The following is a 26155-nucleotide window of genomic DNA, read 5'->3' as shown; positions in this document are numbered from 1 at the left end:
GGCACCAAACTGGACTTACAGGCGCCAGCGCTTAGAGGAAAAACCCCACTCATTTACTCAATTGTAGCTTTCCTGTTGATTTAATTAATGCAAATTGAGACGTGTTAAAAGCTCCGTGTAATTACCATAAGACTGTTGTGGTGTTGTTTGGTGGTTTTTTTCCTTTTTTCTTGTATTTTTAAGGAAAATAGTAAGGGCTGTGTTCACGGCAGCTCGTGGAGGTTTGGGGCCCTGCAAGCTGAGCCTGGTGAGAAGGGCAGGAGCTCTGTCAGAGGAGCCGGTACCGACCCCAAAACCAGCCTGAGCGGAGCTCCTCACATCCCTCTGCTTGGTGAGTATGTGCTTGATTTTACGTTGATTTTTCTATGCAAAGCTTTGCTCTGCGTGAAATTCCGAATTAAAGTCGAGTTCCTTAATCTCCGAAGCAAATCGTTATCACCAAACGCGTTGGCTTCCAGGCTGCCTCGAGCTGCAAACCCCGGATGCTCGTGGTCACGAGGGATTCAGCTTAACTTTGTTGTTTAGGTTTGGATTGGATCTTGGGGACAATTTCTTCCCCAAAGGGCTGTGGGGCATTGGAACAGGCTGCCCAGGGCAGTGCTGGAGTCACCAGCCCTGGAGGGTTGGACAGACGGACATGGGGTTCTCAGGACATGGGGCAGTGCTGGGGTGGGGAACGGTTGGACGTGATATTAAGGGTCTTCTCCAACCAAAACGATTCTGTGATTCTTCTATGACCTCCCCCAGCCCCAGTTCCTCCCGTGCTGGGTTTGGGGCAGGACGGGGGCTCTGCCGGGTGTCGGACCCTCGGGATCCGGCTCCGGACACGTTTGCCGTTGTCGCGGTGCGATGCTGCGGGGCCGGGCTGCTCCTGGAGCTCCCCCACCTCCAAAATGCCCAGAGAGCTCATGTTCCCTCAGATGGCACCATCAAGGGTATTTTGAGAGCACATTGGGGTTTTTATGGCGGTTTCCACTCCGCAGCACAAGACCCATTTCAGGCTGGAGCTCTTGCTGACCCTGGAGAAGATTCTTGGATAAAAATGGGAGAAAAAGGATGGAGAAGTGAAACTGCAGTGCTGGAGAACACAAGAAGCTACATGAGGCCTCTCTAGTTCCAGGCTCACCCAAAAAAGCCCTTGAAACAGATTTGAAGGATGTTATTTTGTGAACATCAAGATTTCCCCCAATTTAGGAAGGTCAGGCTGAGCTCGGCCCTGTGGGTATTGGCTTATGGGGGACCCCAAATCCTCTGTTTTAAAACCCTTTGGTTTGCGGCTTCACCCCAGATTGGGCTGTGGGGACGTGCTGAGACTGTCACCCCTCCCCGGGTGACACGGTGGCACCAGACACCCCAACCCACCAGCTTCAGGATTCCTTCATCTCCCCGCATTGGTAGCGCCCATCTAACGACGTTTATCACGCAGGACCTGGGTTGGGGGGTTTTGTATGTGTGTGGGGTTTGTTTTTTGATTTTTAAATTGTTTTTAATTAAAACGAAGCACTTAATTGGCAATTGAAACATAAGCGTGTGTCTCCGGGTATTGATTTTAGCGTACGGCAGCAGTTTGCTGGTTTATTGCATAAAAGAGAGCCGTGTTTTGGCTCCGGAAAGGCTGGCTTTGTCTCCCTGTTCTCACAGCTGCAGTGGATGTGTCTGATCTATTTCTTTTAAATATATAGATATATAGATCTATGATGAACTAGTGGGGGAAAAAGGGATCAAACAGCACCAAGCAAACGTTTGGTGCAGGTTTTGTCTCTGTGCTGGTGCTGCCGAGCGATCGCAGGGGTGAAGATGGAGCAGGAATTAACCCGTTTTGATGCAGAATTGCTGGTGGGGATGGGAGGGAAAACACTTCTCGTCTAAAGTGTGAAAGGATAGATCTGGATCTCCTCATCCAGCAGTCGAAAGGTGCCGTAAAAACCAACACCACAAACCAGGCTTGTTTCCTTGGCTCACAAATCCTACGGGAAGAGCCATGTTTTATTCTGACAGATCGATATCTATACGCACCTATAGATATTGCCGCGGGATAAGGAGCTGCGGCGGTTGCATGGGGCAGGTCGGGGTCCCTGCGGTACCTGAGGGTGGATGCGAGGAGGGGGGGATGCTTCAAAATCCTGCTTTTTGGGCCAAATTCCCCGTCATGGCTTTGGCAGCAAACGGCCCCAGTTTGAGCGTTATATTCTATCTGATTTTAGTGGGAACCGGCTCATTCCGAGCTCTGTTACAAGCTCATTCATGTAGTTTATTTGAAGCAGGGGAAGGCTATTCCTTTAAGAGGATTTCCAGCCCTGAACTCCTCCCATCCTGACACTTCCCACCTACATTTTGTCTTGAAAGGGTGGGAGTATTTTTAACCACATCACGCCAGGGAAGTATTAATAGCACAATAGGCTTGTGGAGATGCTGGTAGCCCCGAATCCATATTTTAAATTCAAGGAACTAATTAAGAACTGGAGAATAATTAGTGCTATACCCAGCTTTCCTCCCCCCGCCCCGCTTCATCTGCAAAGAGCCAAAGCAAATGTCTTTACTGGAATCTTCCATGGCTGTTGAATATTTTATGGCTTCGCTATGCGTTGCTATTCCATGTCAAAATCCCGCCGTCTCCTTCGCTCCGTCCCAGCTGAAATGGCCAACTGTGACACTTTCGAAATGTAATTAGTGCATCCCCACAAAACCAAACAAACGGCCACAAGCCCCTTTTCGTGCTTCTCTCGCAGCCGCTCGCTGTCGCCGGGCGGTGCAGCTCAGTTATCTTCCAGCCCTCGGCAGCGAGTTGTTTACAGCCTTCCTTGAATAGCAAAGCTCTCGGTGCTCCATATGGGAAATGCAAATTTGCAGATTCCTTTTGGGAGCAGAAAAGGAAAGAAGCAGCGAGGATGAAAAGAAGTGGGTCGAAGGTTCCCGGCTCGGTGGGGGAAAAGCAAAGCGAGGAGACGCCCGGACCCGCTTTCATTGCGCGTTTCTGGACACAGGGGAGGTGGGAACCAGCGTCCACGTAAATCTGACCTTACATTGGGCTCCCAGAAGGGCACAACTGCACTGTCCCCTGTGCTGGTCACTGGGGAGGCCAAACCTCAAACCTGGGGTCAGTTTTTGGCCCCTCATGACAAGAAAGAGCTTGAGGTGCTGGAGCGAGTGGAGAGAAGGGACCAGAGCTGGTGAGGGGCTGGAGCACAAGTGTGATGGAGACTGAGGGACCTGGGGGTTCAGCTGGAGAACAGGAGCTGAGGGGAGACCTTCTGATCTCTGAACTGCCTGAAAGGAGCTTGGAGCCAGGGGGGTCGGGCTCTGCTCCCCAGGAACAAGCGCCAGGAGCAGAGGAAACGGCCTCAAGTTGCGCCAGGGGAGGGTGAGGACCCAGAGCAGGACCCAGAACTGCACCCCCAAGACTGATGAATTTTCAGCCCCTACAACAGGGTTACAGGACAGTGGAAAAGTCCCTTGGTCCGCACACGGTGAGGATGGGAGCAGCGGGTGTTGCTGCCATCAGAGAGCTTCCTAAAGGCAGAAAGGCAAAGTGAGTTATGGGAGAATACACATGAAAATGCAATGGTTTGGCCTCTGCTAATTTAATTTTGAAGCATATCAGTCTGGTGGTGCAGACAGTGCAAAGGAACAAGTCTGAGCCAATTTTCCCCTGTCCTGGGCACTGGGGAGGCCAAACCTTGAATCCTGGGGTCAGTTTTGGGCCCCTCAGGACAAGAAAGACCTTGAGGTGCTGGAGTTAGTTGAGAGAAGGGAATGGAGCTGGTGAGGGGCTGGAGCACAAGTGTGATGGAGACTGAGGGACCTGGGGGGTTTAGAGGAGGTTGAGGTTGGATTTAGGAACAATTTCTTCCCCAAAGGGCTGTGGGGCATTGGAACAGGCTGCCCAGGGCAGTGCTGGAGTCACCATGCCTGGAGGGCTGGACAGACGGACATGAGGCTCTCAGGACATGGGGCAGGGACAGGGCTGGGTTATGGTTGGACTCGATCTTGAGGGTCTTTCCCAACCAAAATGATTGTGTGATTCTATGACTCCAACTGCTCTTCAGCATCTCGGGGGCTCTGCTGGTGCCGTGGAGAGAGCGCCCAGCCCTGGAACGGTGTGGGAACAGCAGGACGTGTGGTTCCAGCTAAATGGCCTTGGGCAGGGTGTACAGAAATATGTTTTAATGAGTGTAAGGAGTGACAGCCCAGGCCAGTGAGAATGAATCTCGGGTCAGAAATCCACCTCCGTATGTACGATGTGTGAATGTTGGGGCTGTGAACGAGTGGGTCAGAACGGCGCCCACAAGATATACACGGGAAACAGTCGCAACACGAGTGTGGTGCGTTTGGAATAACATTTTTTATTGAAAAACACCATCCTGTCTAACCTCTTGGTCCAGGCCTGTGTCTGTAAACCTATACATTGAGAACTGTTAATTAAAGAGGGCTCGGCTCTCGCTGCTAACAAGACCTGGTGTCTGTGCGTCTGTCTGTCCGTGTCCGTCGTTCCCCAGCGCTGCAGAGGTGTCTGCGGTCGCTCCCTCAGTTGAAGTCTCTGGGCTCTAATAATAGTCGGGCTTGTGTTGAAGCCCCATTCCTGCCTCTCCCCAGCCACCTGTTCTCGAGCAGCTCGTGGAATTCGTGTTGCTGAGCTCTTCTCCATGTTCACCAGAGGGTGAAGCTGGGAGAGACGGGGCACAGAAGTAGCTGGATCATGTAAAACCTCATTTTCTCAGGAAAAAGAACAATTAAAACCAAATCAGTAGATCGACCAGCCAGCTGGGGAGGGATCCCGTGGTTCCTTCCTCAGGTGAAGCGAAGCAGAGCTCAGGATTTAGGAGCCAGACCAGATCTCGCTCAGCATCCCGGCTGAAGCCAATGACGTTATTTTAGGGTCTGTCACCATTTCAGTGCATTGGAGAGTTTTTTGTGGGGCCTTTGTGTTTAGTTCATTAGAAGCTTATATTATTTTTCTACTCTAAAGCCTGTCGGCCCTTATCTCCATAGTATTTAGATACCATGCAGTACAGCGCTATGGCTGCATTTGAAGAGGCGAGTGTGGCATTTCAGGGTTTCACCATCCATGGCGAGCGCTTTTACTTGGTCATTTTACAGAGGAATTAGGTGAGTTTGAGCAAATTTCTCAAAAACCAAACGAGCCCGACACTGATTAAAAGAAAAATTAAATAGTTTCCAATAGCACATTGGCAAGTGCAAATTTGTTTCGAGGGGAACATTTTCTTAATGGTGTTTTTCAGCGCAAACATAGTGCCATCTAAACACAGCCAGTAAATAAATATCTATTACCTTAAACATTTCTTGCCCGTGGAAGAGATTTTGCTGTGAGGGGGACACTCCCTGCAAGTCATTTTGTTCTGGATTTCCATGGATTTCCTTGGCTGTGGGTCAATTCAAATGTATTTTTATCTGAAGATCAGCGAGGCCTTTGCAGCCACTAATTTTCCTGGCGAGACCTTTGTCGGGAGCAGCAAATCACACCTGGAGTGTTGTGTTCAGTTCTGGGCCCCTCAGCTCAGGAAAGAGATTGAAGTGCTGGAGCGGGTCCAGAGAAGAGCAACAAGACTGGGGAAGGGACTGGAACACAAGCCCTATGGGGAGAGGCTGAGGGAGCTGGGCTTGTTCAGTCTGGAGAAGAGGAGGCTTAGAGCTGAGCTCAGCACTCTCTAGAACTACCTGAAGGGAAGTTATAGCCAGGTGGGGATTGGGCTCTTCTCCCAGGCATCAGCAATAGGACAAGGGGCCGTGGGCTTCAACTCTGCCCGGGGAAATTAAGGCTGGAGATGAGAAAGCAATTCTTTGCAGAGAGAGTGGTCAGGCATTGGAATGGCTGCCCAGGGAGGTGCTGGACTCACCGGCCCTGGAGGTTTTTAAACTGAGCTTGGACATGGCACTTAGTGCCATGATCTAGTAAACGGACTGGAGTTGGACCAAGGGTTGGACTTGATGATCTCTGAGGGCTTTTCCAATCCAGTCAATTCTATGATTCTGTGATATGGTCTTTACTTTCCTCCTTGAAAAGAATGAAAATGTTACTTGTGCTAATGAGTGGGATGTGGGATGTTTGATGTGGGATGTTTTCCCCCCCAAAAGGAGATGGACCTCCTGCCCTCTCGGACAGAGGCGGAAGTCCTGAGATGGCCCCACCCGTGTCACTGTTGGGCAGAGGTAGGGGACCTAAAAGACGACAAGGGTTGGAAGTGTATTCCGGTTCGGCGTCACGGGCAGCCCCCCTCCCTGCCTGCTTTGTCTCCCCAGGTGCCCCTCCGTAACAGGTTTGAGGCCCTGGATCTTGAAGAAGAGGTAGGGGAGGAGGTGGTGCCAAGCCTGCCTACAAGATCACACAGGAAGAGGCAGTTGACTTCACAACTTAAGACTGCCTCTGATAAGAAAGAAAGAAGGGTGATTGTAATGGGAAATTCCCTTCTGAAAGGAACAGAGGGCCCAATATGCAGAGTTGACCCTCATCTTAGGGAAGTTTGCAGTCTACCTGGAGCCCGGATCAAGGATATCGCTAGAGAGCTCCCCAAACTGGTGCACCTGACAGACTACTACCCGCTGCTGGTCTTCCAGACAGACGGGGAGGAAGCTGCTTCCCGTAGTCTGAGGGGAATGAGGAACGATTTCAAGGTCTTGGGAAGGATGGTGGAAGACTCAGGGGCTCAAGTGATCTTCTCTTCACTCATTCCATCTTCTAGTGATGATTTTGGATGGAATAGGAAAATTCAATCTCTAAATGGTTGGCTCCAGGACTGGTTCTGCAGGCAGGGCTTTGGATTTTCTGGTAATGGCTGGTTTTATAAGACTCCAGTCTGGACAGTGTCACGCAGGAAAGGTTTATCTCACAGGGGCAAAAGGATGCTGGGGCAGGAATTAGCTGGGCTCATTTGGAGAGCTTTAAACCAGGCTTGAAGGGGGATGGGGCAGCATTGTCCCAGTGGGGCAGCGTTCTAAAACTGATGAGGACCGGGTGGCCTCCTGTGCCCTAGGGAGAAATTGGTGTGCTCTGCTCGCTCTCTGAAATGCCTGCACACCAATGCGCGCAGCATGGGGAATAAGCAGGAGGAGTTAGAAACCTGTGTTAGGGCAGGAGATTATGACCTGGTGGCGATTACAGAAACATGGTGGGACAGCACACATGACTGGAATGTGGGCGTGGATGGCTGTGTCCTTGTCGGGAAAGACAGGCCAGCCAGGTGTGGTGGTGGAGTTGCTCTCTATGTGAGAGAGCAGCTACAATGTACTAAATTCTGCCCAGGAGCGAATGACGAGCGAGTTGAGAGTGTATGGGTCAGGATCAAGGGGCAGGCTGGCAGGGGTGACACTGTTGTGGGCGTCTGTTACAGGCCACCAGATCAGGCTGAGAAAGGTGATGAGGCCTTCTATGGGCAGTTGAGAGTGGCCTCACAGTCACAGGCCCTGGTTGTTGTGGGGGATTTTAACTCCCTGATATTTGCTGGAAGAACCATTCAGCCAGCCAGCCACAGGCCAGGAGGTTCCTCCAGTGCATTGGTGAGAACTGCCGCATGCAGATGGTGGAGGAGCCGACTAGGAGAGGTGCACTGCTGGATCTCATCCTCACTAGCAAGGAGGGTCTGGTCGAAGCAGTAAAGGTTGAGGGCTGCCTGGGTTGTAGTGACCACGAGATGGTGGAGTTCAGCATCTTGTGTGGCAGGAACAGAATAGCAAGCAGAATTGCAACCCTGGACTTTAGCAGAGCAAACTTTGGCCTTTTCAAGCAATTGCTGGGGGAAATCCCATGGGCAAGACTGCTTGAAGGAAAAGGGGCCCAAGATAGCTGGATTGCATTCAGAGATTGCTTCTTCCATGCTCAGGATCAGAGCATCCCCACACGAAGGAAGTCAAGGAAGGGAGCCAGGAGGCCTGTGTGGTTGAATAGGGATCTGTTGGGTATGCTCAAGCAGAAGAGGAGAGTTTACAGGTCGTGGAAGCAGGGGCTGGCCACTTGGGAAGAATATAAGGCTGCTGTTAGAGGGTGTAGGAAGGCAGCTAGGATAGCCAAGGCCTCCTTAGAATGACAGCTGGTGAGAGGGGTCAAGGACAGCAAAAAGAACTTTTTCAAATACATAGCAAATAAAACTAATAGCAGAGGCAACACAGGCCCACTGATGAATGGGGTGGGTGCCCTGGTGGCAGAAGATACAGAGAAGGCAGAATTACTGAATGCCTTCTTTGTCTCTGTCTACTCTGCCGGAGGCTGTCCTGGGGAGCCCTGTACCCCTGAGACCCCCGATGAAGCCAGGTCAATGGAGGAGTTTGCCTGGGTTGATGAGAACTGGGTTAGGGAGCAGTAAGGCAATCTGGACATCCATAAATCCATGGATTCGGATGGGATGCACCCGCGGGTGCTGAGGGAGCTGGCTGAGGACATTGCTGGACTGCTCTGCATCATCTTTGCCAAGTCTTTGGAAATGGGAGAGGTGCCTGAGGACTGGAGGAAAGCAAATGTCACTGCAGTCTTCAAAAAGGGCAAGAAGGAGGACCCAGGTGACTATAGACCAGTCAGCCTCACCTCTGTCCCTGGGAAAATAATGGAACGGCTTACCCTTGGTGTCATCTCAAGGCATATCAAGGATAAGAGGGTTATTAGGGGCAGTCAGCATGGCTTTACCAAGGGGAAGTCATGCTTGACCAACCTCATAGCCTTTTATGAGAATGTAACAAGGTGGATGGATGATGGCAGAGCGGTGGATGTGGTCTACCTTGACTTCAGCAAAGCCTTTGACACAGTCTCCACAGCATCCTCACAGCTAAGTTGAGGAGGTGTGGTCTGGACAATAGAGTAGTGAGGTGGGTTGCAACCTGGCTTAAGGAGAGAAGCCAGAGAGTGGTAGTCAATGGTGCGGAGTCCAGTTGAGGCCAGTATCTAGTGCAGTGCCTCAGGGGTCAGTACTGGGGCCTGTATTATTCAATATATTCATCAACGATTTGGACGAGGGAATAGAGTGACTGTCAGCAAGTTTGCTGATGACACCAGGCTGGGAGGAATGGTGACACTGGAAGCTGTGCTGCCATCAGAGACCTGGACAGGCTGGAGAGCTGGGCAGGGAAAAATTGAATGAAATAGAACAAGGGCAAGTGTAGAGTCTTGAATCTGGGCAGGAACAACCCCAGGTTCCAGTATAGGTTGGGAAATTACATATTAGAGAGCAGTGTAGGGGAAAGGGACCTGGGGGTCCTGGGGACAGCAGGGTGACGATGAGCCAGCACTGGGCCCTTGTGGCCAGGAAGCCAATGGTACCTGGGGTGGGTTAGAAGGGGGTGGTCAGTAGGTCAGAGAGGTTCTCCTGCCCCTCTGCTCTGCCCTGGGGAGACCACACCTGGAATATTGTGTCCAGTTGTGGCCCCTCAGTTCCAGCAGGACAGGGAACTGCTGGAGAGAGTCCAGCGCAGCCACCAAGATGCTGAAGGGAGTGGAGCATCTCCCGTGTGAGGAAAGGCAGAGGGAGCTGGGGCTCTTTAGCTTGGAGGAGACTAAGTGGTGACCTCATTAATGTTTATAAATATATAAAGGGTGAGTGCCACAAGGATGGAGCCAGGCTCTTCCCAGTGGCAAACAATGATAGGACAAGGGGTGATGGGATCAAGCTGGAACACAAGAGGTTCCACTAAAATTTGAGAAGAAACTTCTTCATGGTGAGGGTGGCAGAGCCTGGCCCAGGCTGCCCAGGGGGGTTGTGGAGTCTCCTTTTGTGCAGACATTCCAACCCGCCTGGACACCTTCCTGTGTAACCTCATCTGGGTGTTCCTTCTCCATGGGGGGATTGCACTGGATGAGCTCAACATGTCCGTAAATACATGCAAGTCTGGACTTGGTGAAGAGAAAATGGCTGACAGTACATTCTTCCTCTTCACAGGATTCCTAATTCTTGTCTTGCGACTACCAAATATTTGGGCTGACTTCCTTTTCTTCCGCTTCACCCTCACTGTCATTGACTTGCTGAATGTCCCGGTCGGCCGAATCATCCTCCACAATCTCCATGTCAGATCTGTCGTCTTCTCCATAGTGCCACTGGGAATCCTGATCTCCGTCTGGTGGAAATTCCCGGAGAGCTTCAGCCACTAAGTCAGCGGGGACAGGGTTTACGACGGCTGCAGCCAAACACTATTTACAGAGCCTGTAGCGTCTTGTCCCCTCTTGGACCACTTGTCCCGTTAGCTCGGTCACGTGGCGCTTACACTTCCTGCAGACAGGCTTGCACGCCTGGTGAATCTGGGAAAATCAAAATGACATATTTGATGGTATATTCACAAATAAGTGGGTTTTAAGATGACAAAGAGTAGGGCTGGAGTAGCATCGAATGGCAGTGTGAACTCATTTCGAGAGACAGTCATCAAATGTCAAAAACGAACTAATCACAGCGCTGTAATTGCCCACTCAAGCTCTGTTTCAGGGCTTGCATAGAGCAGTACCTTTGCGAGCCATCAATTAACAAAGAAATTCATCCCCTTTCATACAAATTACGCTTCAAATCGACTTCAACAAAACCAGATTAATTCTCTAGTACCTCTTCTTTTACGGGAGTCAATACACCAACCAGAGACACTTGTACTGTGTTGAATTACGCTGAGACAGATTTACGCATTAAACAAAACATGCAGTTATTAACAATACATACTGTTCAAAAGTGGCTGCTCAGGTGATCTAGCCTGCTAAACCTTTTCCCACACGCTTTACAAGGGTAAGGGCGCTCTCCTGTGTGACAGCGAAGGTGACGCTGTCACGGAGGCACCCTGGGGTTAGTTTAAGGGACAACAGGGTCCAAAACAACTTGTATTAAACCGGTGAGAAACAGGGTTTTAGCACTCCAAAAGTGACCTAAATAAACGTTTGGATATCAGTTGAGGAAAATTATTAAGGGGCAGCAACTAATACAACAGGCGGTCCACAGTGTGCATGCACGTGGCTTCACCAAAACAATACCGGAGCCGTCCCTGAGTCCCGGAGAAGTACACACTTGCCTGAACACGGTGCGGGATTATTTTAAAAGAGATACATGTACTCGTAGTGAGTACGGAAAGTGTACACTCGCAATCCTGCGAGGGTAAATTTATAATACACTGGCAATCCTGCGAGGGTTAATTTACTTACACGTGCAAATGTGCACAGAATATTACACATGCTTATGTGGAAGCACGGGAGGAAAATACACTCGCGATTCTGTGATGAAATAATTTATACACATGCTCGTTTTGAGCACGGAAAGTTACACATGCAAATGTGCACAGAAGGAAAATACACCCGCGATTCTGCGAGGATTAATTTATACGTGTGCTCATGAGCCAACATGAGCCAACAGTGTGCCCAGGTGGCCAAGAAGGCCAATGGTGTCCTGTCCTGTATCCAAACTGGCGTGGTCAGCAGGACAAGGGCAGTGATCCTTCCCCTGTGCTCTGCATTGGGGAGGCCACACCTGGAGTGTTGTGTTCAGTTCTGGGCCCCTCAGCTCAGGAAAGAGATTGAAGTGCTGGAGCGGGTCCAGAGAAGAGCAACAAGACTGGGGAAGGGACTGGAACACAAGACCCATGGGGAGAGGCTGAGGGAGCTGGGCTTGTTTAGTCTGGAGAAGAGGAGGCTTAGAGCTGAGCTCAGCACTCTCTAGAACTACCTGAAGGGCAGTTCTAGCCAGGTGGGGACTGGGCTCTTCTCCCAGGCAGTCAGCAATAGGACAAGGGGCTGTGGGCTTCAACTCTGCCAGGGGAAACTGAGGCTGGATATTAGAAAGCAATTCTTTGCAGAGAGTGGTCAGGCATTGGAATGGCTGCCCAGGGAGGTGCTGGACTCACCGGCCCTGGAGGGTTTTAAACTGAGATTGGACATGGCACTTAGTGCCATGATCTAGTAAACGGACTGGAGTTGGACCAAGGGTTGGACTGGATGATCTCTGAGGGCTTTTCCAACCCAGTCGATTCTGTGATTCTGTGATTCTGTGAAATGTGCACGGAAAGTTACACGTGCATATGTGCATGGAAGGAAAATACACTCGCAATTCTGCGAGGGTAAATTTTACACATGCTTGTATTGAGCACGGAAAGTTATACGTGCATATGTGCACGGAAAGTATAAATATACTCGCAATCCTGCAAGAAGTTTTACTCACACCCGTGGCGGCGAGGCAAGCGCAGTCTCCATCCTGGGGGTGGCTCTCGGCAGCAGCATCTTGCTCGTGCTCCCCACGTGACCCACGACAATGGGCGGAGTCTCGACGAGAATCCCGTTTTTATACTGGCTGATCAGATCTGACTGTAGGCATTCTCGAAGCTTCTCTGCACCCCCACACTGGCTGTGGGTGCCCCTGAAGCCTCCAAACATCCCCCATACCGGCCACAGGCACCCAGCGGCTCAGTGGTGCCTCAGCACTCCCTTCTCCTAATGGCCCTGGGCAGGGGCTCTGGGGCCAAACAAAAGAAGCTGTCAGCCTCAAGTAGCAGAGAGGGAGATGTGTCTACTCCTTCCATACTGAAGGAGGGAGGGGGAGAGAGGGGGGGTTTGCATTCTGCCACAATCCCACCCTGTGACTACAGTCATGATCTGATATAACTCTGGAGTTCTCTCGCAGTCACCTCTTGCCTCCAAAGTAAAAAGGGGACACTTCTGCCGGTGAGCCTTAATGTCCACTGTAGATCACCATATCTCATGTGTTGACTTACCCCTGCAAAACAGTTATTACTAACAATATACAATAGAATTGAAGTAATTACAACAATCAGTAATTGCCCAAGGTAATTATTGAGTGCAAACACCAGTCACAGTTCATTAGTGTGCCCACTCCTGTGACTGCCTTCCTTCTGAATGGCTTGCTGGTGTTAGCTGGATCCTTTTCCACCCCGTCATTGTTGGTGTTGTTTCCAAGGCATCTGGATGCTCTTCCATCCCTTGCTGGTGTTAGGTGGATCTTCTTCCACCCCGTCTGGATCCTCTTCCACAATAGAAACAGAGATTTTGCAGGAAAAACCTACAGCAACACTCATCAGTTGTTTTAACCCGAGTGTTTGGCTTACCTAAGAGTAGCAGCTTTATTTTGCATTCCCCATCAGGCACTCGTGCACACACACGTTAAATCACACACGCCCAGACACCCATAGGCCATGTGAGGTCCCCGGCTGTTACAGCAACGGGGAACCGGTGTAGCTAAAACTTTACACCAAACACACACAAGCAAACACCGTAAGGCAACCACTGCAATGGGGGGGTTTAAGGTAAAAGCTTACATGCCTCTTTAACCCTCCAAAGCAATGGCTTATTATTATTATTTTGGTTTTTTAATTTTGTGCAAATTTTGAAATCTTCTACCATTTAAGTCAAAGAGTTTGTATTAACAAGAGAGGTCAGAAAACAGCCTTATATTTATCCAAAGACATTTCAATTTGCTACATTTCCTTAAAATGTGCACAATTTTATAGTAGAGGTACTGGCTTCCGAGCATCTACCAATGAAATTATCCCAATGGACAAACATAAGTTTTGAAGAAAAGAAGGGACCAGAAAAAGCAGCTTCAAATATGCATAAAAGCAACATCAACAACAAAAGTAGTTAAGTCTGCTAATACTGAAACTTCTGTAATGCAAAAGAATCTTAGAACAACTAATCCTAAGTTTTAAATAAATAAGCTACAGTTCATTCGCATGTCCAGGCCGAAGCAAAGACTAGTGCCATGACTCTGCTTGCTGCTGGTCAAAATCCCCTATTAGTCTCTTAATATGAGACAGCTCGTTGTGGAGATACACGCATCTGTACTTCTCTTCCACCCTGTCATCTTCCTTCGCCCTGCAAGAAAACACAAAAACAGACGGTTTACGCAGGGACAGGTCGTGGTCTCGATTGCGATGGGCAATTGGGACCAGCCGGTCGGGAGGGGAGCGGCCAGCTATAGCAAACCCACCAAGGCTCCCATGAACTGGTCGCAGCGCCACCAGTACCAGATCCCTCGGTAGGGGGTGGGGAAGCGCCCGAACTACCACTCAACAATATCCGATCGCCCTCGGCACACGGGGCAGCACAAACAAAGCACGTACACGTCTCCATTTCAATGAGAGGGCGCATAACCTCTCTTTCTATTTCATCAACACTGTTTTCAGTGTCGAGAAGCGGCGGGGCGGAGGGGCATTCGCTTAAAAAGCCTGCGCGTTTGTTTTGCTGCAAAACTTTTTCCTCTCTTTGGAAGTCAAGTTTACGCAAGTCTACTCCTTCCATACTGAAGGAGGGAGGGGGAGAGAGGGGGGTTTGCATTCTGCCACACCTTTGTCAGGAGCAGCAAATCACACCTGGAGTATTGTGTTCAGTTCTGGGCCCCTCGGGTCAGGAAAGAGATTGAAGTGCTGGAGCGGGTCCAGAGAACAGCAACAAGACTGGGGAAGGGACTGGAACACAAGCCCTATGGGGAGAGGCTGAGGGAGCTGGGCTTGTTTAGTATGGAGACTTCCAATCCCTTCCAATCCCAAACATACTGTGATACTGTGATTAGCTGTATTAAAATGAGCTTAAAAACAGCCCAAAACATCACATCTTATTTGCAAGATAAAGCTGTAGAGACACTGAAGATTACGTATTTTGAAAGGCTAGTTTGAATAAACCACATACTTCAATCATTCCCAGCTATTACACTCCTCAAACTCACGTTTCTGCACAATACAGATACCCCTTTGGCAACTGTACTTTCATTCGGTAAAGCACATTTTCTCACGCGCACAGCAGATGATTCACATCTGCAGCATTAAAACTGAGTCTTACCTTCGGCCCAGCTTCCCGTGACCCCCATAATGAAGGGCATGCTCCTGTACGGCTCCTCTCCTTTGGAAGACTTGGCTTTACCAGAAGAATGGGGTGATTCACGCTCCTGCTGGTTCCTGGGTGTCACGTCAGCCCCTTGGCCATACTGGTATCCCACGTGAGAAGATTCAACTTCTGCTTCGATCTGACCCTGCTCCTCAGGCTGAGCGCTGTGGCCGGCGGGCTCGGCAGCCCTGTCCTCCAGCTTGCTTGATTTATAGGGAGGAATGTCAGCAGGTTGCTGCGGTCCCAGGTGCCTGGATCTTTTGCCGGAATCCTGCCGTTGCTCGTGTTTGGACAGCTGCTGCTGGGCGGTTCTCTGAGAAGGCGGATAGTAGCTGAGATTGTTCCATGCGTTTCCACCCATCATACATGTCCCTTGATCTGGACTCAAGTGCGAAGGCGAGGAGCTGCTCTCTGCCCTCCAGCCTGCGCTGTACACGCAGGACCGGTCCACGCCGTTGGAACTGACATCTTTGTCCGACAGGCTGAAGTAGCGATCCTTCTCCTTCTCGCTGATGTCCAGCGATGACTTAATGAACGTTTTACACACGCTGATGACATCGGTCATCTGCAGATAGCTGGCAGCTGACATGACTTCGATGACGTTCTGACCAGTGAAAGACAGTTTGCCTGAGTACACGAAATCTAGAATAACTGTAAACGTGTCCGGAGAAAATGCCTGGAAAGAAGCCGTCGTCGGCTGACTCGTCTCCTTCGAGTTCTGCGAAAGGAGCATTTTGAAATAGCCACTGCTGGCAAACAGCACATTGCGATGCGCTTTGAAGACCTTTCCCTCCACCAGGATATTGCAGTCGCAGAACAAGTCCTGCCTGCGCTGCTCATTTAGTTGCTCCAGGAGATTAAACTGATGAGAAGAAATCTCCATTCCAGAAGAGATGAGATGAAACAGTCTAGAAAAATAAAGAAAATAGTTAGACTCTTGACTTCGGCGGTGTGCAACTCAGCCAAAGATGTCAGACCCGGTTTTACAGATATCTTTACAAAAAATCTTGTAATTTAAATACATATTTAAATACATAATATGCAGAACTATGCATTATTTCTTTCCAAGAAGAAAACAGCAATGAAAAAGCCAGATAAACCACTGCACATTATGTGGCACAGACGTGTGTGCGACGGCAAGAAGTGTCTCCATCCTAAGGATTCAGGACAGGATTGTAGGACACAGTCATGTTGCCAATAGAACAGGCCCAGGCAGGACCTCTCAGCAAAGCGTCGCTTGTTAAGGGTTTTGCAAGGCCGGGTGTTGTACCTAAAGGCAGGCACACAGAACACGGCAAAAAGCCCCTGCTTATATCTCCCCAAATCCTGGCCGCAATTTCCCTCCCCTGTTCCCCACTGGTTGGCACTGCAGCGTTTACAGACCACCCGACCTGCCTCAGTTTACCTGTCTCAGCCATCTAATCCTAACAACCCCCTTCCCCGTATCGATCTATTTAAAATATGCGTTCCTGGCTCTTTGGCTGCCCTTCCCCCTAGATTAACTTGTAAATACAGTAATCAGTTTGCATTCCGGGACCAGTTCAGAGAGACTTTGTTTTACATTAAGGATTCACAGTCTGATGTCTCTCGGTCCTTCCCCCGGCTGGGGTCAGGGACCAGCTCCTCAGTTTTGTAAGAACAACGTTCCTTCGTTAAACGTGCTTACAGGATGTGTGAAACCCGCTGGCAGCTGTGCAGCCCTCAGATATTCCCGAGCAGCTGTGCTTGAGGACCGCGGCCGTGCCCTGAGCCGCCGCTACCGCGTCGCACCGCTCCAGCCGGGTCCAAACACCCGCCGCCAAAGGAACCACAGAACCCGGGACCACGCAACAGAACCCCGGCGGCCGCAGCCCTCCCGGCCCGGGCTCCTCCGCCATTGGTGGACGCCGCTGTCAATCACCCGCTCGCCCGGCCTAATTGGTCGCTCAACCACGGGGAGCCCGGGACGCCCAACGGCGCTGGGCCCGCTAGTTCTGCGCATCTCCCCCTGGGTGTCCTGTTCCACCAGCAACCTCTGACTCTCCGTGCTCCTCATGACTAATTGTGTGTGAGTGCTTCAGGTGGAACAATTTTTTTCTACGTAAATGCTGTGTGGAGTTGTGATTTTTGTGATTTTTCCCTTCTGTATTAAATACTTTGAGACTAAAGCGTAACTCCGAGAGCAGGTGCTGCTACAGATATTCCTCAGTTTGTAACATGTGGACGCTTCTGCCTTCAGTCAGGCAGAAAGGGACCTGGGGGGACTAATGGACAGGAAGCTCAACATGAGCCAACAGTGTGCCCAGGTGGCCAAGAAGGCCAATGGTGTCCTGTCCTGTATCCAAACTGGCGTGGTCAGCAGGACAAGGGCAGTGATCCTTCCCTGTGCTCTGCATTGGGGAGGCCACACCTGGAGTGTTGTGTTCAGTTCTGGGCCCCTCAGCTCAGGAAAGAGATTGAAGTGCTGGAGCGGGTCCAGAGAAGAGCAACAAGACTGGGGAAGGGACTGGAACACAAGCCCTATGGGGAGAGGCTGAGGGAGCTGGGCTTGTTCAGTCTGGAGAAGAGGAGGCTTAGAGCTGAGCTCAGCACTCTCTAGAACTACCTGAAGGGCAGTTCTAGCCAGGTGGGGATTGGGCTCTTCTCCAGGCATCAGCAATAGGACAAGGGGCCATGGGCTTCAACTCTGCCAGGGGAAATTGAGGCTGGAGATGAGAAAGCAATTCTTTGCAGAGAGTGGTCAGGCATTGGAATGGCTGCCCAGGGAGGTGCTGGACTCACCGGCCCTGGAGGGTTTTAAACTGAGATTGGACATGGCACTTAGTGCCATGATCTAGTAAAGGGACTGGAGTTGGACCAAGGGTTGGACTGGATGATCTTGGAGGTCTTTTCCAACCCAGTTGATTCTGTGATTCTGTGTGATCGGGACAAGCAGCGTGGAGATGGGGAAGCTGCGGGGTAGCGAAAAATCCGATGGAGGTTAATACAAAGACTGCGAAACATGCATAAAAAGGAATATTGTAGCCGTTCTGCTTCTGAGTGCAAGTTTATTTCAAAATACTGTCTCCTCTAGTAGGTTATTTATTAAATCTGTTAAACTGGTTGACTCAGGTCAAATACTATATGTGACTTCTAGTTTTAAAATGAACTTTGCTAGCGCGGTGGCTGTAACCAGTCTCAGGAAATACTTGCTAATGTTACTTAAAAAATGTGCTTTAAAACATTCTCTGCTTAACAAACGTCAGACCATCCACCACAAGTGCTTAAGGGTGGCAATTTAATACTCAGAAAGCACATTTCCTTATTGGAGATTAAATATTTTTGCAAGTTAAAAGAGCCGCCGTGGGCTGAGTTGTCACCTAATTGTGTCAGTCTCTTTGTGGGATGTTTTGATAAGCGTGTCGGAGGCGACGCTTTCATCTTCCCCCTCAACCTGATCACGTCGTGTCCTAAATTCACACGCACCGGGAGCCCTCTCGATGAGACCCCGAATCCAGGGGCTTCGTGGTTTGTACCCCCGAGTGTAAAACCCACGAGGGCGACGGCTTTAAGTGGGTGCATTTGTCACCAGATTGGAGGCACCATAACCCCTAGAACAAGTCATATTCCTAATTTATAGCAGTTGTTTTCTCCTTTCCCGTTCCGCTATGATCTTTATTTTCCTCAAGATGCACAAATTCATCGGGCCCATGTGGTTCGATTTGGGCTTGAAATGGTATTTTCCGTCTCAAACGCTGTTTTGGGGCTAAATATGAGTAGGAAAAGGCTTTTGTTGGTGATGAGGAATCCAGGAGACAAAACCTATTGCGGTCACGCAAGCTCGTCTGCTTAGAATCGCAGTCAATGTGTTGATAAACACAAATCAAATGCAAATCAAATCAAAGCTTTTCATAGACTCCTTGAGATCAGGCAAAAATAAACGCCACACAAACACACGAGTTTTATGAAACGTCCCAAAAATAAACCCGCTCTTGCAACGAAGCCAAAAATGTGATCGTCCACGTTGCGTTTCCAGCTGTTATTTCTCTTTGTGTCACAATAATACTCGAAGATTTTGGTTTAGGTTGAAACCAGTTGTTGTAGGTGCTGAGAAGCCCAGGGAATACAATGGGAAGCGTTGACAACAGCCCCTGAATGACTCGTAGTTTTATCTCACCCCGCGCCCCCTCTTCAAAAGCGATAAATGATATTTCACCACCATCGTCTCTCTGGGGGGTGAGAACTGACACGGGTGCCAAACAAAAAGCCCCAAGCCCAGGAAGCCTCGTTTCCTCTGGGAAACCCCGAGATCATCCCAGGATAAGCCCATTGATTTTACCAAGAAGCATTAATGTTAAAGCATCCAACACACTGTTGTTCGACATGGGTGCTAATTAATAAATGATCAAGTAAAACACAGACTGGTGGCATGGTGTCTTGGCTGCTTTGTCTTCCAGTGACATTTAATGGCATTTAATCCAAGCGCTCAAGATGTTTTATTTAAAAATGGGTGTTGTATGTGATATCTGTGCATGTCCCGCTGCTATTGAGCCAGAACCCCCCCAGGACGCCCCAGTCCCGACCCCGAGGGACCAAGCAGACAAACTGTTTTGAACCTGAAATCCCTACAAATCCACTAAAAGGTTCTGCTGGAAAATGGCTCTTCCAACGCCCAGAGAAACCTCTCCCAGTTCTAGCAGCTCGGTGGCTGGATGTGGTTTCCATGGAAATAGACGTCAGATCAGCAAAAAACAGGGCAAGTGTTTAAAATAATCTCTGTTTTGAAAGCTTTATGCACTTCTGTCACAATATTAACCTTCCTCAAGGTAGGATTTTTTGAGGGGGGGGGTTAAAATCCTTGTTTTTAAGAGCGTGGGTCCTTTTTTTGGTATTTAGGATGCTGAGGCTGCTGTGTGGATCTTCATCATGATCTTCATTCGTGCTGTTCTCCGGCCACCTGCCTTTTGTGTGTGTTGGCTCTTGGTGTCACCCGAGTGACTGCAGCACAGAAAGTGCCCCGGGAATCGCACAGGAGTCGTTTGTACAGAACACGTGAAAATGCCGCCGGTTCATTTAAAGCACATTTGTGAGCGAATCACTTATTTACACTTGGGAAGAGATCCGCTCACAGTGCAACCCGCAGGACAAGGACAAGTTGTTTGCGTGGCCGTTGTATACGTAGTATGGAATCTGTATGAACAATGGCTTTTCTGGACCTGCTTTGGCTGGCAGGTGTCACCCCAAAGGACAGGGTGGCTGGCCCCCAAAACGCACTGCCAGGGGCTGTGGGGCCATGTGTCAGACCCACAGATCCGCTGTGGGGTTGGCCTGTGGTGGCTGTGACGCTGAGGTGACCAAAGGAACGTGGTGGGCGTCTTGATGGTGACCACAAGCCCTGATGTTATCGTGGCTCTGAGACAACCAGCCTGGAGGTGACCGTGTCCTCAGGGAGGTGACTGTGGCCCCGAGGTGACCATGGCCCCAAGAGAAGTGGTGGTGACCCCAAGATGACCATGGCCCTGAGGTGACCAGGGGCTGTGAGGTAGGTGACTGTGGTGGCCCCAAGGCAGGTGGCCATGGCCTTGAGGTGACTGTGGCCCCTAGGTGATCGGGGACTCTGAGGTAGGTGACTGAGTTGGCCCTAAGGTAGGTGGCCATGGTCTTGAGGTGACCGTGGTCCTGAGGTGACCTGGGGCCCTGAGGAAGGTGACAATGACTCTGAGGTGACCAAGGGCCATGAGGGAGGTGACCGAGGTGGCCTTAAGGCAGGTGGCCATGGTCTTGAGGTGACCAGGACTCTGAGGTGACCAGGGGCTGTGAGGAAGGTGACAATGACTCTGAGGTGACCAAGGTCTTGAGGAAAGTGACTATGGCCCCCAGGTGACTGTGCCCCTGAGGCCACCACGCCAACCACTCCTGCGCTCCTGCCAAACACCCCTGAGGGAACCGGTGACCAACCGAGGCCGCCCAGGGCCCCGCTCCTCCCCACCACCGGGGCGGCAGACAAAGGGAGTCCCGCCGTCCTCCGGGAGCGGGCCGAGAGCACAGCGAGGGGTCGCACGGCCCCGGGGCGGCCCGCGGAGGCGAGGGGCGTCGCGGCGAAGCGCCGCAGCCTGCACCGCAGCCCCGGCGGGCCCCGGGGGTCGCCGCCTCCCGCCGCCCCCGCCCGCCCGCGGGGAACTACAGCTCCCGGCATGCAGCGGGGGAAGGGGAGGGGGCGCGCGCGCCCCCCGCCTCGCTCTCCCCGCGGGCTCCGCCCTCCCCCCCCGTGGCGGGCGGCACGTGCCGATGCGCTCGGCCAATGGGGGCGGGGCGGGGCGGGTCACGTGCCATTGTTTGGCGCTTTTGTGCGCGGCGGGGCGGGCGGGAGCGGAGTGTGACCGGAGCGGCGGAGCGGGCAGGTGGGTGCGCGGCGGTGCCGGGGCTGCGGGCCTCCCGGGGCGGGGGTGGCCGAGCGTCCGCGGCCCTTCCCGTGCGGAGAAGGAGGGCGGTGGTCCACGGAGGGTCCGGCGCTCCGTGAGGTGGGCGGTTGTGCCGCAGCGGACGGGGCTTGAGGGCGGGTGTCAAGGCGAAAGGGGCCATTGGGGGGTCTGCAGCCGTTTGGCGGGGGTTGGGGAGGGTGCCCCGCGCCTGTCCTTTTTGTCCCTTCTCGCGGGGGTCGCGTCCCCGCCCGCTTTTCAGGCGTTGCGGTGACAAAGGGAAGGGACTGCGGGAGACAATGGGAGGGGGGACGTCCCCAGACCCCGCAGTCGTGGTGGGGAACGGGGTGTCCATTGTCCTGGGAGCCGCTCTGTGAGGGGCGACGCCTTGCTGGCGGCAGCGGCGCCCCCTCCCCTCCCTGACAGGACCCCGCCATTGTTAGTGGCGAAGGGGCGGTGCCCGGGCGGCCGCGCCCCGACGCCATCGAGCTCGGGGACCTGCGGTTGAGCCCCGCTCGGCGGCGGTGGGATGAGGGGGTCCCCCCCATTTCCCTCCCGTCACCCCGGGGGAGCGGCGGGGGCCCGCACCTGCGGCGGGGGGCGGCAGGTGCCCGGATGTTACCGTTGGCCCCGCCTTCCCTCGAGCCCCCCGCGCGCGGGCTGGCGCGCGCGCTCTCGCTCCCTCCCCGGCGGTTTGAATTCGGTGCGGTCAGGAAGGCGCGTGCGGGGAGGGGGCGGGGCCTCCGCTCGGCCGGGCGGCAGCCTCGGCGCCGATTGGCTGGCGGCGGGGAGGGGCGGTACCGCTGGGGGCCGGGTGGGTGCGCGGTCTTAGCGCCGTCCGCTGCATCGTCGGCTTAAAACTGGGGGGGAAAAAACGCTCCTTTTGGGATCCTTTAGAGCCTTTTGTGGCTCTTTTAATTATCTACCTTTATAACAGTGGGCGCTGTGCGTGCTCCCTGTCTGTCGTGATGTGCGGCATCTGTCTTCAGCTGCACAGATAAAACGGAATTTTAAATAAGCTCGATGCGCACATTTGAGATCCTTTGGTAGCAGCAGGAGTCCTGGCTGTACTGTCCTGTTATGCGTTGTATTTTAATTCACAGAGCGTCTGCTCTCTGCGATGTTAGTGAAATATCCATAGCACTGTATGCTGCTGAAATAACGGTGAAAATAGGAGTCTTTGTTTGCCTGCCCTAATTACCATGGAGTAAAATGGACTGAAAATGCCTGGCTATGCAGTTGTACATACAGATTCTGCGATGCCAATAGCTGAAATATCTCAGCTGTTCACAGCAATGTACATCAGCCTCGGCCCCATGGGCTGGCTGGAATTACTGACTGCCGTGATCTGCCTGACTGTCCTTTGTTCAGCAGCTCTGCTTATGCTTAGCCATTTTTATTAGGAGTTAGAAGAAATGAAATGGATGTACTTACTGTTCAGAGGCATGTCTCTTTGTTATCTAGGAATCCATCTGATTGAAGTTATCACAGACTTGGCTTCTGGAGTAATTTTGTCTTGGTCATGGCTACTTCTGGTATGTAGTATTATGTTGTAAGTGATCTTGTGTGTGTGGTTTTTTTTCTTCTAATTTCCTCAGAAATAATTTAAAATATAATATAGTAAAATAAGATGTCGTCGCCGTGCTTTCCTGCCATCTCTAGGCTGCTCTGGAGAAGCTGCTACAACCAAGTGCTTGTGCAAAGGCAGCAGAAGCCTCTCGGAGGAGGCTGTGAGCAGATGGGCTGCAGCTCGTCTGCGCGCCATCTGCTCCGTTAGCGGAGCTGTCATCCAGACCGCTCGGCGATCAAAACTGGTGCCGCTCACACCACGCAGGGCCGAGGTGTTGGAAACGAGAACGCTGCCTTACAGATTGCTTTGAGAACTGCTTTCAGCTCTTGGCTCTGTCAGGTTTTAGGCAAATGCCTTGAATTCTTCCTCTGGCTTGTTATTGGAGAAAGAAATTTAGATTCTTTTAAATTATCATTTGAAGTACTGATAAACTTGCTTCATGACCTTGGATATTAAAGACTGAGATAAAATGTGGCATCAAGGAAGAATTTCAAACAAAATTGCCGACCGCATGATTTGAATGGTGCTGCTTCTGCTTGAAACAAAACCATCAGCTCAGATGCTGTGTCCTAAAGTGAGCTCTGTGGCATTGAGTGTTCACGTTACCTAGGCCAGTTTCTGGCTTAAAATACTGTTTGTTTGGGGTTTTTTTTCCCCGTGTTCCTAGATATTCAAGTGAAGGAACTGGAGAAGCGTGCCTCTGGGCAGGCCTTTGAGCTGATACTCGGTCCCCGCTCAAAAGAAGCAACCCCGGAATTCCCTCTTTCTCCCCCAAAGAAGAGAGATGTGTCATTGGAAGAGATCCAGAAGAAGCTGGAAGCAGCAGAGGAGAGACGCAAGGTAAAATTGAAACAGCAGGTTAAGTGAGCTCTGCTTAGCTAGTCTGTGCAAGTCGTGTGTGTGCGTGTGGGTTTTTAATTGTGACAAGCAGTTTGCATTGTGGTAAATGGAATATTAATTGAATTTTGGAGTCTCTGGGGTCTTACAAACCTTTGTTCTGGTCTACAAGGCCATACCTTTGTTCCCAAAGTGACCTTGAATAGTCACTTGAAAAACACATGGTGCACTCTGAGAAGCAAGAATCTTCTAGGAAAGATCTGTTGCTGTTCACGTAAAGGTCCATGTTCTTGTTTTCTGGAAGAACCCCATTTAATAAGACTCACAAGTATTCCTGGTAGTTTTTAATGGTGAAATCTGGGTTGTGTGGGTGGAGGAAGCACCACGGAGCTTTGCCCTGTATCATGAATTTCTGCTGTTTCACTGGAGAAGAGCACAAAATCTTCTCTCTCAGGAGTTGTGAGCAACTCGACTGTCTCTGTAGTTCATCTGTTTTATGATCAAAGCGTTTGCTCTCTGTTCTCTCAGTCCCATGAAGCAGAAGTCTTGAAGCAGCTCGCTGAGAAGCGGGAGCACGAAAAAGAGGTGCTGCAGAAAGCGATTGAGGAGAACAACAACTTCAGCAAGATGGCAGAGGAGAAGCTGACCCACAAAATGGAAGCGAACAAAGAAAACCGTGAGGCACAAATGGCCGCTAAACTGGAGCGCTTGAGGGAGAAGGTGGGTGTAGAATCCCAGTTCCCCTTTTGGGGAGAGATTATCCATGTGAAAACAGGCTAAATTTAACTGAGCAGGGGGGCTGTGAATTGATGGACGTCCTGGGGGTTGTGTGGTGCTCTGAGCTTGGGGGGTTATTCCATCTCCAAAATTTGCCAAAACCTTCCTCTCAGGGCGGAGGGATGGAGGTAGAGCAGCATCTCGCTATTACAGAGCTCCATGCTCCGGTTTGGCAGGTTCCCGGTGTGAGTGGGGTGGGAGGGGAGCCGGGGCGCTCACGTTGTCCCTGCTCGTGTCTTACAGGACAAGCATATTGAAGAGGTTCGAAAGAACAAAGAAGGCAAAGACCCCGGTGAGGCCGAAACCGACTGATTTCATTCTGGCAACTCTCTCCCCCACCTCTAAATATCCAAAGACTGTACTGGCCAGTGGTTTTGGTTTTTGTTATTTTTTTTTTTTAAGTTTCTAGAAACTGATGTAGAACTGTAAAATTAGATCCAAACTGTACACTTTCTTTGGGGGCTAGAGGGGAGACCTGACATGTTTCACTTTTTCTAAAGTGTTGTGCTATCTTCTTGTTGCATCCTTTTCTACTCCAGCGCGCTTGCTGCTGGGTTTGGTGGCTAGTACTGTATCAGCTCTGTTTGTGAAAGGAATATGTGGTACGCTGTTCCATGCTGAATATCTGTTACACGTCAAAAATCCCAGTCTGCTAAAATACTGCTGTAACTGAGTGACTAAATAAAGCTGCACAGTGCTGTTATGAGACTTGACTTCTGAAGATATGACACGCGGAACAAAATGGGTTAGCCGAGGTCTGTTGGGCGGGAAGGGCCGCAGCAGCCTGGCCGCTTTTTCCCTAGAGTGTGCTCATTGTCTTAATTTTACAATCGGAGCTTTGTGTTGACACCTCAGCAGTTGTCAGCTGGTGTGTTTTTGTCTGAAAGCGTTCAGAACCACCTCCCTTTGGATGCTGACACTTCAATAAACGAGTCCTTGTTACCACATGATTGATCTGAGGGGGTTCTTTTCCTTTTGTTTTTCGGTAAGGGTTTCTAGAAGATGCCTCGTGCTACTGAATGGTGACTTGTGTCAGGAACCTGTTCAGTGCTGGGACTGGAGATGCTGTTGGGGATGAGAACTGGTTTTGATTTGCTGTACAGATGTGTTGGGTCAGTGCACTGCAGCAAACTGAAGATTAACTCCTGCCCACAATGAGATGTATTTGATGTCTTTGTGGGGTTTTTTCTTTTGGTGGTGGGTTTCTTTTTTTTGGGCGGGTGGGTGGAATAGCTACAACCGTACTTGTGCTGTGAGGAAAGATGCTTTTTAGGTAGATTGGGCTCGGAGCTGCTGTACTGCGTGGGTACCTTAAACAACCAAAACAAACCCCCTTCCTCTAAGGACACCCGTAGGCATTCATCTTGTTTTAAATTACTTAAAGCCTCTGGTTTTGTGTTTGTCACACCCACTGATGGGCACAGTGGGGTACACTTGGTCCTGTCTCTTCCCCCTTTCGCATCTGGCTTTGCTGCTGGGTTTGTTTTCAGATTAACTCCACATCTGGTGCTGGCCAGGTGACAGATTTGCATATCCCGAGGATGGAGAAGCTGGTAAGGACTTCTTTAAGGGGCTAGTTGAGTCCTGGACTACTTGACTCTTCTTCTGGGCTTGCTGAAGAAGGAACCTCAGCTTAGAAAGCTTTCATGTGTCAAACTTCACTTGTGATTGCATCAGAGTTGTACTTAACCAAAATCTGATATTGCACCGTTTGAACAAAAGAACAGTGAGATAAGCCAGGCTTGGTGCTGGAGGGCTGGGATTGGATCTGCTGCCTGAAGGATTTTCAGAAGCCTT

The 26155-nt window shown here is 50.9% G+C and overlaps 2 protein-coding genes across 5 annotated transcripts; one reads left to right on the top strand and one right to left on the bottom strand.

Annotated features, from left to right (window-relative positions):
* STMN1 (stathmin 1) lies at positions 1 to 25305 on the top strand. 4 transcript variants are annotated; one of them, XM_065041924.1, is made up of 5 exons: positions 1 to 331; positions 22639 to 22709; positions 23412 to 23584; positions 24110 to 24301; positions 24602 to 25305. In XM_065041924.1, exons 2-5 carry the CDS (start codon positions 22697 to 22699, stop codon positions 24668 to 24670), a joined length of 447 nt encoding a protein of 148 aa, XP_064897996.1. In that variant the 5' UTR covers positions 1 to 331; positions 22639 to 22696; the 3' UTR covers positions 24671 to 25305. The 4 variants fall into 4 exon arrangements, with proteins under 4 accessions (XP_064897996.1, XP_064897993.1, XP_064897994.1 ...); XM_065041921.1 differs by lacking the exon at positions 1 to 331 and adding an exon at positions 21045 to 21156; XM_065041922.1 differs by lacking the exon at positions 1 to 331 and adding an exon at positions 21094 to 21152.
* On the bottom strand, positions 9859 to 22764 carry LOC102083876 (zinc finger and BTB domain-containing protein 8A). The gene is given in 6 exon segments (XM_065041242.1): positions 9859 to 10234; positions 10641 to 10739; positions 12125 to 12317; positions 13682 to 13789; positions 14743 to 15705; positions 22609 to 22764. Coding segments are annotated over 5 exon segments (1671 nt in total). The 5' UTR covers positions 15681 to 15705; positions 22609 to 22764; the 3' UTR covers positions 9859 to 9901.
* Positions 25306 to 26155: the final 850 nt, after the last annotated feature.

This window comes from Columba livia, chromosome 26 (genome assembly GCF_036013475.1).
Source record: "Columba livia isolate bColLiv1 breed racing homer chromosome 26, bColLiv1.pat.W.v2, whole genome shotgun sequence".
In the NCBI taxonomy this organism is placed as follows: domain Eukaryota; kingdom Metazoa; phylum Chordata; class Aves; order Columbiformes; family Columbidae; genus Columba; species Columba livia.
This window is presented reverse-complemented; position numbering and strand designations above follow the sequence as displayed.